Raw genomic sequence first — 14,859 nt, 5'->3', positions numbered from 1 at the left:
CTGTGGACGCAGCTTGGATCTGACATGGCCGTGGCTGTGGCAGAGGCTGGCAGCTGCACCTCTGATTTGTCCCCTAGCCTGAAAACTTCCATATGCCACATGTGCAGCCCTAAAAAGTAAAATAAAAGTAAAAATTAAAATTAAAAAAATAAAAACAAAAAACCCCCCCAAACAAACCCAGCAATTCTTAAGGAATAAGAATATATTTCAGATTATACTTATGGATGAATTCCTTCCCAAGTGACCAAGTTTAATTCCTCAGGCCACACACTTCATAGTATCAAATGAACCAACAGACCCATATGCTATACTAGATTAACAAAATTTTTAGGGAAGAGGTAATAACAGAAGATAGCTGCTTTTATTCAATTATTTACTTAATGTAGAAAAGAGTGGGAAAAATTACTGCTCAGGAATTTAAAAAATTTGACTTCAGAAATTAAGGATCAAATGTTCTCACAGACTTACGTGTTATATATTATCTCAAAAACTGAAAACTACTTTTCTCTAACCTATAAACACAAACACATATACAACTAATAAATTCTGTTGATTCAACCAATGCTTTAGTTTTGGTCTTTATACATCCATGATAACTTCTAGATTACTGTTAAGCTCTTCACACTGATTTCCCTACCTTAGTCTCCTCCTGAAAGAAGAAAATAAATGGAAAAACAATTCATGAGGTTATCAGGAAAACTGGAACACTGACTTGATATTTGATTATATACATGAATTACTATTATTTTAGGCATAATGATGAAATTGTGTTTATGTGTATATACAGACACGAAGACATACAGATATGTATGTGTGTGTACATGAATACATAGATGATATTTCATGATTTATAAAAGCTGATGTTAATATTTCAGTGCTATGGAATGTACTCATACATATAAACACACACAGATATAATTTTAGGATTCTTTTTCTTTTACATACTGAAATTTTTATGGTTTAAATTATATAATTCCTGAAATTTGCTTCAAAATAGTCTCTGGTAGTAAAATAAGTAGATGAAACAGATGAAATAAGAGCCAGTAACTACTGAAGTTAGATGATGGGTAAATGAACATTTTTTACCTAATTCTCATCATTTATATATACATTTGAAAATTTCCATGATAAAAAGTCTAAAGACCAATAAAATGTCCCCCTGAAAATCCAAATGTCTACTGTTTGATGTTTTTCCCCAAATCCTGGCAGATTCAGTTTATTGAGGCTGCGACTGCAGTTCTATTATAGCTAGAGAGGGCTCCATAAGGTCAAACACTGTGTCCTATTTCTTTTTGGTTTCTCCAGAGCCTAGCACAGGGTCAAGCAAAATGTCAGTCCTTAATAAATGTTTACTGAACCTAAAGGAATGTAAATAAAAAGAGAAAGAATATAGACAATTTCATTTGATTGTGTGGTTTTGCAGAAACCTTTATGTTTTCACATATCGCTTGTTGGTAATAACCATAAATCAAAAAGGATTGAAACCATACATCTAATATTCCTTCAACATCATATTAGAAGTACTGTCTAACTCTAAACAACTTATCTGGAGACTTATCAATGACTCAACAATATGTTTAATAGCTCTATGCTTCAATATTATTAATGGCCAAATTTGGTTTTGCAAATAGCTAGAGAATCTCCAATTAATATCAAAGATGTCATATGATTTTTTAACTTTATTTTTTAAATTAAAGCATAGTTGATTAACAATTGTCATATGATTCTTAAAGAATATTTACTAATTTGTCTTTTGGGGCCATACCTGTGGCATATGGAAGTTCCCAGACTAGGGGTCAAATCAGAGCTGTGGCTGCCAGCCTACCACAGCCACAGCAACGTGGGATCTGAGCAGTGTCTGCAACCTACACAACTCATGGCAATGCTGGATCCTTAACCCACTGAGCAAGGCCAGGGATTGAACCTGCATCCTCATGGATACTAGTTGGTTTCTTAAACCACTGGGCCAGAAAGGGAATTACAGAATTTCATTCCTCTTTATGGCTGAATAATACTCCATTGTGCATACACACTATATTGTTCATCCATTCATTTACTGATGGACTCTTGGGTTATTTACGCCCACATTTTGGGCATTATAAATAATGCTGCAATGGACACTGGCATACAAATATTTGTTTAACTGTCTGTTGTCAATTCTTTTGGGTATATACCTAATAATGGAATTGCTGGGTCATACCATATTTCTGTTTTTAGTTTTTCTACAGAAATGCCATACTGTTTTCAACAATGGCTCTGTCATTTACATTGAGGGGACTTGGCATCCTTGTCAAAAATTAGTTACCCATAGATATATGGGCTTATTACTTGATCCTTAATTGTATTTCACTGGTGTATATATAAGCCTAACCTTATGCCATTTCCACACTGTTGTTTATATTTGTAGTGAGTTCTGAAATCATGAAGCATGACTTTATTATTTTTTTTCTATTGTTCTGCTATTAAGAGCCCCTTGAAAATCTAGGAGTTTGAGGACAGACCTTTCCATTTCCACAAAAATAGTTACTGGAATTCTGATTCAGATTCCTTTGACTCTATAGATTATTTTGGGTAGTACTGACAACTTAACAACATTTAGTCTTCCTACCCAAGAACATGGAGGTCGTTCCATTCAGCTAGGTCTCACCTTATTTCTTTTAGCAATGTTTCTTAGCTTTCAGTGCACAAGTCTTTCACCTCATTGGTTAAGTTTACTCCTAGATATATTATTCCTTTAGACACTATCATACATAGACCTGTTTTCATAATTTCCTTTCCAGAGTGTTCACTGTAGGTGTACATAAACACAACTGATTTTGGTGTGTTGATCTTGTAAACTGCAAAACTGCTCAATTCATGTATTAAGTCTTGGTAGCTTTCTTGTGGATTCTTTTAAGATTTTCTATATATAGGATCATGTCATCTGAGAATAGAGACAATTTTACTTCTTCCTTTACAACTCAGATGTCTTTTATTGCTTCCTTATTTAATTGCTCTGTTCCAGTACAATGCTGAATAGCAGTGGTGAAAGCAAGAATTCTTGTCCTGTTTTAATCTTAGGAGGAAAGCTTCTGGCTTTTCACTACTGAGTATAATGTTAGCTCTGGGTTTTTCCATAACTGATCTTTATTATATCAAGGAAGCTCCTTTCCAGTTCTAGGTTTCTGAGTATTTTGATTATGAGAATGTGTAGAATTTTTCAAACACCTTTCCTGCATCAATTAAGATGACCATTTATGTTTTTTTCTTCCCTTTGCTCTATTAATGTGATATATTACAATGAGTGATTTTCTTATGTTGAATCAAACTTTGTTTCAGTGATAAATCTTCCTTGGCCATGGTGTTTACTCCTTTTAATATGCTGTTGGGTTGGGTTTGATATCTTCTTGAGGATTCAGCAGACATTTATTTTTAAAACAATTATATATAAGATACTACAAATATAGTTACAGCTCATATTATTTTTTAGTTAGAAGAATTATTTTTTAATTAAATGAGAAAATGTACATATCTTCTAAGACATTCTACTAAATACTAAAAATTAATTCTAAATCCACTTCTAAAACAATAAAGTAGTATAAATATATTTTACCCCATCGTAGAAAACTTTAGCACAGTCTTTCGCTAGTTTTCCAAAAAGTAGTATGTTGATGGTGTTGATCTCCGCATTTGAATTTTCCTGTTCTATGGAGAAACAAACAGAAAAAAACTACTTTAGATATAAAAGTTCTATAGATACAAGAAATTTGTTGACAACTCAATTACAAAATCTATACTTCAAAATGAAATTATGAAGAAGAGTTCTTAAAACATTTATAATTCACTTTTAGTTTACTCTAATACCTTATTGCAAAAACAATATACAGAATGCTACTAGGCATTAAAACAAAAATTACAAGTTTCAACTAAAATATGTTTTATATATTTCTGTAAATACCACATTAACATCACATAATGACCATTTTCTATTTATTTTCCCATGTTTATAATCAAGAGAAATTGAATAAGATACAATTACTCAATTTTTATAATGTAATACTCCCCAAATATTTAATTTTTACATTCTAGTAAGCTACAATTATCAATACATTAAGTTTTAACCTAGACCAAGTGTGTCATCCCCTAGCAGCCATATATTGAAGAGGGTGTGTGTAAAGACAAGCAATCTGTGATTGTGATGAAGAAAATTACTTGAAAATAAGAAATGAACATTCTACAAGGAAAATAATTTGGATATTTAGGCTCTGGCAGAGCATCTCCCTAATCTTCATTCTCCAGAGGTCACCCACCTAGAATCACTGAAGCAAAGCCAAATGCTAAGACGCAATTACTAAGTCATCTGAAGGAGGTCTCATTCACATCAGCTTCCAAACATTCAACACTCCAAGAAACTGCCATCATATTATAGTTTCAAGCATCTATGAAGTTCATGAAAGATCCTTCAAAAATCTGCAGTCTTATTTGTGTAATTTACAACTCTTGAGTCCGTTATTCTATCATCTAGCAATGAAACAACTATCACACATCTGCCTACTGCCTCCTGTCACTTACCTCTTTCATCCAACTCTTTAAAACAAGTACATATATATGAATTGAAACAGTAATGATCCTAAAAAATAAAAAATATAGTGGCTTCTAATCAAAATATAACATACTTCTTTAATAACTTATATGACCTATCAGATATCTTCCGGCCACGAAAGATTAACAGAGACTATTTATTCTCCAGCCTTAAAGAAACTAGAAAACTAAGGAAAAAAAATATGAAATAACAATAACAATTTTCAGACACTAGACCACAGAAAATGCAGGAAAGTAATCTCTTTAAAAAGGAAAACAAAGCAGTAGTCCTTGCTTACTTCCTGTAGAGAGTTTCTAGGCAGCAGAAAATGGAGGTAGAATCCAAAGAAAGGCCAGTAGCCTGACTGAATTCAGAAGTGTTCAGATCTGAGGGCAGCAAGGTGGCTAGAATTTGCAGGACAGAGCACTAAAAGGAAGAATGTGGTACATGTAGAGAGTGAGCTGGAGGTGAATGCCTTCAGGTCTTTATGAGTACTGATCTCTAAACACGCAGGAGGAGAGTATTCCAGGAAGAGGAAGAATCACTTGAAAGGAATACGCAGAATAATCCTGAGACTCAAAAAGGCTCTGAACTGTTCTGGTTCCAACAAAACAGAGTGGAATCCTCATACACAAAACACACAGTAAAACTGTTAGAACAACATCTCCTTAGTGATAAGGCCAAATGAGCCCCCAAATAAAGGCTGCTCTCAGCCCACCCTAACAAAGCTGATAAAACTGATTCCATAATAGCTCAAAGACAAATATTTAAAGGATGACAAATAAATCCAACATTTGATATCCTAAATATCCAGCATCCAGTGAAAAACTACCAACCATGCAGAAAGGAAAAGCACATAAAGGCGGGGGTGGGCAGCAGGGAATCAACAGAAAATAACTCAGAAATGACAGAGATTAATTGGATTTCTAGAGAGGATTTTGGAACAGTTATTAAAAGTATATATTTAAGGGAGTTCCCATTGTGACTCAGTGGCTTAAGAACCTGACTAGTATTCATGAGGGTGCAGGTTTGATCTTGGGCCTTGCTCAGTGGGTTAAAGATCTGGCATTGCTGTAAGCTGTGGCATAGGTTTCAGATGTGGCTCAGATCTGGTGTTGCCGTGGCTGTGGTGTAGGCTGGCAACTGCAGCTCCGATTCAACCCCTAGCCTGGGAACTTCTATACACTTATACACTGCAAGTGTGGCCCTAAAAAGACCAAAAAATAAAAAATAAAAAAAAATTACATGTTTAAGAAAGGAAAAGAAAACAGATGAGGAGAAGTGGCAGATATGAAAAAACTCATGCTGAACTTCCAGAGTTAAAAAATATAATAATAGAAGTTAATAGTACACTGACTGGAGTTAACAGCAGATTAACAAAGAAAATGTTACTGAAAACTGGAAAAATAGAGAAAAAGCAATGAAAAGAAAAGCTGATTTTAAAGATTAATAATGTAACTCTCTAGGCAGAATGATCAGGGGAAAAAATGATAGAAAATCACAAACTATCAAATCAATGAAATGAGAAATCACTACAGACCCTACCAACATTAAAAGCACATTAAAACTATATTATGAATGATTTTATACCAATTTGACAACTAAAATGAAATAAATATCCTTCGAAACACAAACTATCAATGCTTACTCGAGAAAAAAAATGAATAATCTGAATAGCCCTACATCAATTAAAGCCATTGAACTTATAATTAAAAGCTTTCCCACAAAGAAATCCCCAGGTACAGTTCGCTTCACTAGTGAATTCTACAAACATTCACAGAAGAAGTAATACAATACTCTTCCAGAAAACAGATAAGGAAGAACCATAAACAACTCCTCTCTGAGGACACCATTACCTTGCAGTCCAATCTTCAAAACAGCTCTTTTGTTTTCACCATAAGTTAAAGAAGAGATAAGTGAAAGTTTTCCCTGAAATGAGAGAAAAATAGTTATCCAGAAAAACCAAAAGAGACTATAATACCAAGATATGAGTGAAAATCAGAATAATTTTTTTAAAGAAATATACTTTTTTTCAAGAACTCAAAGCTCAAGTCATTATTTTTAAGACATGATGAAAGTAATTTTTTTAAAGAAAAATTGAGACCTAAAAACATTCTAGGTTCAAAATTTAATTTCTTAAACTATCTTTTTAGATAAATAATGTTAATTCCTCACTTCACAGATAAAGATGAACCAGCTCAACTTTATAGATGAACTAGCTCAGCTTCATTTTAACCTGTATTATTGTTCTCCAGTAATGAAAAAAAAAATGAAGAGTTTGCTCCTAGGAAGAAACTAAACTTATTAAAAATTTAAAAGTAGAAAATGATATTCTCATGAATAAGGACAGTGTAGACAAATCAATAGTTTAGCTTTTGTTATGCTTCTGTAACTAACCAGCTCTGTCAGCTTAAAAAAAGTTATTTAATCAGAGTCTCAAACAGGAGTTCCCGTTGTGGCTCAGAGTCGCAAACAAAATGTAGCATTTAATCTGAATAGATGCTACAATTTCTTCAAGATCTAAAATCTGATGATTCTATGAATAAAGCATTATAGGACTCTGAAAACTTCCACACAGAAATGTAATTTAATAAAGTTTAAAAATAGATCCTAAACACATATCTCCCATGCTAATACTCTAGACTTTGACACAGCTAACAAAAAATAATAGCTATATTCATGCATCAATTTTATTTATAAGACAGGAAACAGGAAAAAAATTAAAATGTGGCTATGAGCAGTGCATAATGATTCAGTCAAAAGCAAAGGTAGGGGGAGTTCCCGTCCTGGCGCAGTGGTTAACGAATCCGACTAGGAACCATGAGGTTGCGGGTTCGGTCCCTGCCCTTGCTCAGTGGGTTGACGATCCGGCGTTGCCGTGAGCTGTGGTGTAGGTTGCAGACGCGGCTCGGATCCCGCGTTGCTGTGGCTCTGGTGTGGGCCGGAGGCTACAGCTCCGATTCGACCCCTAGCCTGGGAACCTCCATATGCCGCGGGAGCGGCCCAAGAAATAGCAACAACAACAACAACAACAAAAAAAAAAAAAAAAAAAAAAAAAAAAAAAAAAGTAAAGGTAGGAGTTCCCATCGTGGTGCAGCAGAAACGAATCTGACTAGGAACCATTAGGTTGCCGGTTCAATCCCTGGCCTTGCTCAGTGGGTTAAGGATCCGGAGTTGCCTAACTGTTGGGTAGGTCACAGACGCAGGTCAGATCTACGAAGCTGTGGCTGTGGCATAGGCCGGCGACTATAGCTCTGATTAGACCCCTAGCCTGGGAACCTCCATATGCCGCAGGTGCGGCCCCAAAAAAGACAAGAGAAAAAAAAAAATAACAACAAAAAAAACGAAAACCAATAACAAAAAAAAAGGTAAAGGTAAATAGTTCCATCGAGGAAGCAGAAAGCTGAAAAGAGCCACAAAAAGATGGACAATGTACAAATTTCAAAACTTATCTTGACACATCAGAGTTTAAGTCAGAAGGCATCCAACTAACCAGAAGTCTAGGAAAAGGAAAGTGCCTCTAGGGAGAGATGGGAGGCCAATAAGCTGAGGTCAGAGTGCAACTAATCAACCAGAAATCTAAGGGAAAGAGAAGACCACTAATGAGAGATGGGCGGTAAGCCCTTGCTTACCTGAGGTAAATGGCAAATGCTGCCTGACATCTTTTAAGAAAAATTCATCTAATTTTTAATGAGTTGCTAAAGGCCAAGTATGGACTAAAGAAAAGACATGGAACCACTGGGAATGACAAAAACAAGGGGTATTCAAACCCACTTATAGCTTTTCTCCACAAACCTGACAAGGTATGGGCCAGGAGTGGGGCAAAGGTGGTGGCAATTACTTCAGGAAAAGCAGGAAACCCTGACTGGAGCTTTCTTCCCTATCTTTCTTTTATTTTTTTTTCAATGATATTTCCATTTACTTCACTTTCAGTAATAATTTTTTTTCTATCTCATACATGATTAAACACATATTCTGCTTTAAAATTAACAGACATAATCAAAAAAACAATGGCTTATTTTTCTAAACAACTGAACAAGCTGCTGAATCTTAAGGCCTCATGCGCTACATCTTATTATTTTTATTGAACAATAAGACCTTCTATTTTGATTATTGCTGATAAAGAGCAATTTTGTTTCTCCAGTGGTTTCCATCTGCCAGTCATGACAGATGGTATAACATGGTGGCTACTGCTTTCAGGGGATTCTACCAGGTGAATCCTCATTTCCAATGCAACAGTAGTTGGCACTTTTTCATCAAAAGTCCATCCATCAGGACTTCTCTATCGTGGTTAACCAAGGAGTCCTGCTTTTGCAGCCAGGGCTTCACTCTGCTGAATATGATATTTCTGAAATCTCATGGATATTCACTGAGTCGTTTTTAAACATTTCTGCAAGCAATGTTCTGAATAGGTGTTCTCTTCAGGTTTTACTTCTCTTGTTGTGAAGTCTTTAACACAGTCCAAAAAGCAGGTTTCTGTAAGTTTATTGTCGGTTCCAAGAAATTCCTTATACTATTTTATCTGATCAGATTCTGGTATTTGTGCAGCCATATTCCTTGGTACGTTTATTAGTCACCTTTTCTGATGCAATGAGTTTCCTTTCTGTTCTGAAAAAGTAGGCCTCAAATCTTTGCTTCAATGTCTCCAGTGAGGCCCAATTTCTTACTTAAGCACAGACTCCCGCATATGACACCAGTATAAGGCTGGGGACTGTGCTGCCAGTATAGTCTGGGTCAGGGTGGGTTCTATAGCCGCTGGATGAAAGAGAACACCCCTATCTTTCTTTTAGAACAAAGATTTTAAACTGTTGGGAGAAGGGCAAGAAATCTGAATCTTAGAGCTTTGGTGAAAACACACTGCAGTTGATAAGGGAAACAGAAAAAACATCTTCCCCTTCTAGGGATGAGCAACAATAGATACATAGGTATAATAACAAGACCTACACTGCATCACTTGGTAGGCCTCACCCTCAAGACTCAGGGACACACTGCCTGACATGACTGAGGCTCAATCACAACAGAGGATACCCATTCATCACGAGGCCAACAAGTGTTTTTATTTTGTTTTGTTTTTAAAGTAAACTGGTCTACCACTAGAACAGAAGCACAAGAGCTGGGAGAGAAACCTCACCTGAGACAAAGTACAAGGGGAAGGCCTAAAACTAAAGGTGGGGAGACAAACGGAAACACCCTCTGGGCAACCAGACCCTTAACCTAAATACAAACTAACTCTAGAGGAATTCAAGGTCTGTACTACACTGAAGTAATGAGAGTAACAACAAATCTGCAATCTAGCTCAACTCCTGACTAAAAATTAACTCAAAACACCACAATGAAAACCTAGCAAAAAGGCCTCCAGGTTTTTTGGGAATAAAAACTACTGACCTCAATTTCCACTGCATTTCACAAAACACACCACTTACAACCACAAACTAGGCGGCATACATAAAAGCAAGAAAAGACAACATACTAACAAGACACAAAGGTATCAAGATAACCATAACCAGATTAAATTAACCAAATTAAACTCAAAGCAGGTGCTTTTGATACTCTTGCACCTGATCCAACTGGAAGAAAGCTCTCGGTGAGACTTTGGGATGACTGATAAAACAGTTACTGGAATAGGACACTGATTTCATAAAGGTGGAGAGAGAGCAAAAAACCCAGCCACCTAGAAAGAAGCACCCTGCACTGGGGAGGGGCCCTAGGACCTGGGAAAGGAATTCCTTAAACATCAGGAGGCATAGAGGGAGGAAAGCATTGATAATCTTTGTCGTTCATAACTATTCCAGAAGTCATTCCCTCACCCCAAAGGAAAAGGTAGTGGGGCTGCTCTCACAGACTGTAGGGAGCTTTGTAAGTAACGATAACCCTCATCTGATAGCTCTAACCATCAACCCGCAGGGCAAGACCCAGGTCCTGTACCTTCAATCTAAGACACCTCCAAATCTTGTCCACAAATTACAGGGCAAGTGAACTGGACAAGCAAGACATTTAACTGGACGCCCTCAAGCAGTCTCTCAGAAAAGAAGGACTAAACTGAATTATTGGGACTGAATTGGGGCCCAGAGGCTGATTAGCTAGCAGGTCACACGGGAGACCGCATCAACTGTTACTGCCTGACTTAGCTATGTTCTTCTTGAAGGAAACCCCAACAATTGTAACACGCCCTTGAGATTGTGCTTCTTGTGTTAATAGCAAAAACTACCCCTTTCTCCCCAAATGTGATTTGCTTCTATGGGTAGTTATAAGAAAAGTCAACTGTTTAAGAAAACACCTCAGTTAACCACACAGCCCTCAGTTATATATTATGTAGGCAGTTTTACCTACAACAAAGTCATTCCATTAGAAAGGTGGTTTGAAATTTGCTCCTGTCCTTAGCTGAAGTGAGCAAAGAAAAATGGAACCTGAGTTAAAGAACAAGTTTTGGAAGTTAAAACATGACTGTATAGCGAGAGATTTTCAGGGAGATTTATGTCCCCAGAGTTAGGTGTTTATATTTCAATAAGGGATGGATGAAATCTAGACACTTTCTTCACACTCTAAATAATGTACTTACACCCGGCAAATGAGGTTTCTCTCCCTCTTCCTGGAGGGGAGAGTAAAGTTAAGACAGCTGACTGAAATAAATTGCCAGATTCATCATTTCAAAGTTCCTCTCCTCCAGTGCAAAAAATCCCTTTATAAGCACAGGAAAACATCTAGCCCTCACTGTACTGCCTTTACAATAGGGCAATGAGGGGATGAGGGATGACGGGCTGATGTGATTACTCCTGAGGGCAATAATAGCAGTTGGCCTCTACACCAGAAATCTTATGTCTGCTTTCAGGAGACAAAAAAAGAATATAGACATTACAAATGTTTTGTTATCACCTTATAAGATTATGAGTTTTCTCTGCTCAGTGTCCCTCAGACACAATACTTGCATGCACACTATGAACCTAGGCATTGCCCCCGTAGGACTTGGTGAGGCAACGAGAACCAATGCAACATAAAGTTCGCATTGTCCTGTGTCTAAATGCATTCAGGCTCCTTGTCTCCCGACCAGTCAAATCTACTGAGCTGCAGCAGGCTAACTTAGACACTGGATCATGCATTGTTCTTAGGAACTACTTGATTATGCAAAGGAAATAAAAACCTAAGTTTACATAAAAACCAGTACATGAATGTATAGTTGCTTCATTCATCATTACAAAATACTGGAAAGAATCCAAATACTGCTACACTAGGGAATGGATAAACAGACTGTGATGGAATTCCAGCAACAAATAAAAAGGAATACTATCTATACACAACAATCTTGGAGAAACTAAAATGTATCTTGTTTAGTGAAAGAAGCCAGAATCAAAAGGCTACATACTGATACTTGCAACAAATAATACTGTACATCAGCTATATTTCAATTTAAAAAAAAAGGCTACATGCTGTGTGATTAAATTGTCATGACATACTTAAAATGCAAAAAAATACACTCTCAGAAAACTGGTCAAAAGTGCCTGTCAGGGATTGAAATTAGAGTAGCAGATGACTATCACTGGGTGGGGGGGGGGGTGACTGTTCTATAGTTCAGTTACGGTTTTAGTTATACGTTTTTTATACAACTGTGAAAACTTAAAAAACTGTATGGTAAAAACAACGAATTTCACAGTAATATGCATTTAATAAAATTCAAAAAACATAAATACATTTTTTGAGATATCTACAGACATGAAAGTTAGAAAGCTAACAGAGTTCCCGTCGTGGCTCAGTGGTTAACAAACCCGACTAGCATCCATGAGAATGTGGGTTTGACCCCTGGCCTCACTCAGTGGGTTAGGGATCTGGCGTGCCGTAGGCTGTGGTGTAGGTCTCAGACGCGGCTCAGATCCTGCGTTGTGGTGTAGACTGGCAGCTATAGCTCCAATTGAACCCCTAGCCTGGGAACCTCCATATGCTGAGGGTATGGCCCTAAAAAAAATGACAAAAAGACAAAAAAAAAATAATTTAAGCTGACATTTTAAGTATATCTAAAAGGGTTTATTATAGTAACACTAGTAAAAATACTAGAATTTTAAAATATTTCACTAATATTAGAAAGGAAAAAAGAAAATAAATATGGGTATTCAGGAGACTGCTTAGTCAGGAGTAAAATAAGAAATTAGCAAACTATTGTATCATCTAAATTCTTCCATATCAAACACACAAAATAAGAGATGAAAAAATTAGATACAGTTCAGTAACAATTAGTATTAATGATCTGTATGAAAGAAAAGGAATAGAATCACAGAACTTTATTAAAGTAAAACTATTTCATGTGAAAAAAACTATCAGGAAAATGGAAAATAAAAGAATAAAAGACAAACATCTACATGGAGGAAATCGATTAGAAGGGCAAAACTGAAATGTGGCATTATTTCTCCTTCTTTTACTATCAGACCCATTTTAACAATAAACCAGTTACCTCCTTCTTATTCTTAACTTTGTCCCAAACTTAACTATACAATAACATTAAAAATTCACTAAACAGGAGTTCCCACTGTGGCTCAGTGGAAACGGATCTGACTAGCATCCATAAGGACCAGTTTTGATCCCTGCAATCTAAAAATCCTCAGCCGAAAAACAAAACAGAAATGAAGAAAAAGAAACAGTACTTCCAAGACCAGAAGGAAAAAAAAGTGCACAGCATACAAACACACATGCAACCGATATCCAGAAGAAGGAAAGAGAAATAACATGGTGAGAGAAAAAAAAAAAAACAAAACAAAAAAACAAAAACAGGAAAAATGAGCTAATAATTTCCCTAATATGATGAAAAACACTGACTTGTGGATCCAAGAAGCTCAGTTACCTATAAACAAGAGAAATTCAAAGAAAAACTACACCTAGGCACATGATGATCCAACTGCTAAAAACAAAACACAACCATTCTGAGTTATTAAAAGTTTTACCTGGATATATTTCTGGCTATAATCACAATCTGGCTGTAGGGATCTAAAATCTATTTTGTGTAATTTACTTAGCAGATCAACTTGAGGCACTCCATTGACTTCTTTGATTAATTCAAGTGGCATATCAGATCTTCTTCACAGCTCCGTTGAAAGCAAATTCAGTTAGGGAAACTGATAGATTACAGCTGAAAATAAAAAGACCAGTGTTTTATCCAAAATATAGTCAATAATTTCCTTTAAGCTTCTTTGATTTAGTTTTCCTTCTCCATTCCTATAAGTAAGTTAGTCACACTGATGGTGAAGAAGAAGGAAGGGTGGATTATTCTATAATTTCATTACAAGGATCAACTCACCTGTTCTCCTAAGGCATTGAAACTTAACTCTTTCCTACTTAGTTCTGTATTAAAAAAAGCACCTCTTAAAGCCAGTTTTAGAATCTGCGAAAACTGCATTAACAACTGTCCTTACCACTGTGCTTTAAAATGTACAAGCTATGCGGGCAAGGAAACGGGGTTTAAAAGTTTTGTTTTTCTTTTTAACCTCTTTGGCAGTTGTAATAATGTGTAGAAAAACTGTGCACCAAAGCTATTATTCCAAAATATATATCAGTTACCTCCTCCCTCCAGCTTCTATGCAATCGAAAGAAACGGCTATTGAACTGATGTTGCCTTGTGCATTGCAGTTTCGACCATTTTCCTCAAAGTTCTTGCTCGAGACACGCAATATTTAATTTTATTAAATATTTAATTTTAGCGTTGCGAGCCAACCTTCCCCAAGCCAGTGGAGCGGCGTGAGGGCAGGGACGCAGGTTAATTAATTTTGTCAGCTGCTCACAAAACGCCAAGTTCAACAGAGCAAGCTCCCGAGAAAGACAACTGTGAAGGGTTTTTCCGCAACAACTCCTCCGAATTTGAATCTAAACTAAATCAGCCTTTTCATAACATCGATTCAGATCGGGACTCACCTTGTACCTTTTTCATAATATCGATCCAGATAGGGACTCACCTTGTACCCAAGCAACGAACTCCACACCTACTTGGAAATTGACTCACCCGCGCTCTAAAGAGAAACTAGGAAGCGTTTACAACGGCGCGCCGGTGACGTCACCCGCATGAGAAGAGACCCAGTCCCACGCATGCGTACACAGTCTCTTCCGACAAGTCCAATTACGAGGCCGTTTCTAGGCGTAAGATACCCTGGACGTTGCATGGTTGGGGATACTGCGCCAGGGGGGACCTGGGGGGGCGGTACGGTTCTGGAATTCCCGCCACTCCCCTCAGCCCCACCCTCGCTTATCCCTCAAGAGGCGCTGGTAGGGGAGCCAGGAACGCTGGGCCGTGCGATTCTTAAATCATGGAACTAACGACAAGC

General features: G+C 36.8%; 1 protein-coding gene and 1 pseudogene across 10 annotated transcripts in view; both read right to left on the bottom strand.

Moving 5' to 3' along the window:
- POT1 (protection of telomeres 1) overlaps positions 1-14,597 on the bottom strand; it is a 94,659-nt gene extending 80,062 nt beyond the window's left edge. The window contains exons 1-4 of one of the 10 annotated variants that reach the window (XR_014833092.1): positions 14,494-14,562; positions 13,489-13,673; positions 6,418-6,490; positions 3,593-3,684 (exon numbers count right to left, since the gene is read on the bottom strand). Coding sequence is in view for 3 of the 10 variants with exons in the window: in XM_013985634.3 (XP_013841088.2) it covers positions 3,593-3,684; positions 6,418-6,490; positions 13,489-13,611 (288 nt within the window). In the remaining 7 variants the exon portion in view is untranslated. 10 annotated transcript variants of the gene reach the window in all.
- On the bottom strand, positions 8,701-9,255 carry LOC106506793 (mitochondrial import inner membrane translocase subunit Tim9 pseudogene; annotated as a pseudogene).
- Positions 14,598-14,859: the final 262 nt, after the last annotated feature.

The sequence above is a fragment of the Sus scrofa genome, chromosome 18 (genome assembly GCF_054392235.1).
Source record: "Sus scrofa isolate SSC_HxYL_T2T_F1_AM1 chromosome 18, Sscrofa_HxYL_maternal_Yorkshire_Landrace_v2.0, whole genome shotgun sequence".
NCBI lineage: Eukaryota > Metazoa > Chordata > Mammalia > Artiodactyla > Suidae > Sus > Sus scrofa.
Note: the sequence above shows the minus strand (reverse complement) of the source record. Positions and strands in the feature narration are given on the sequence as shown.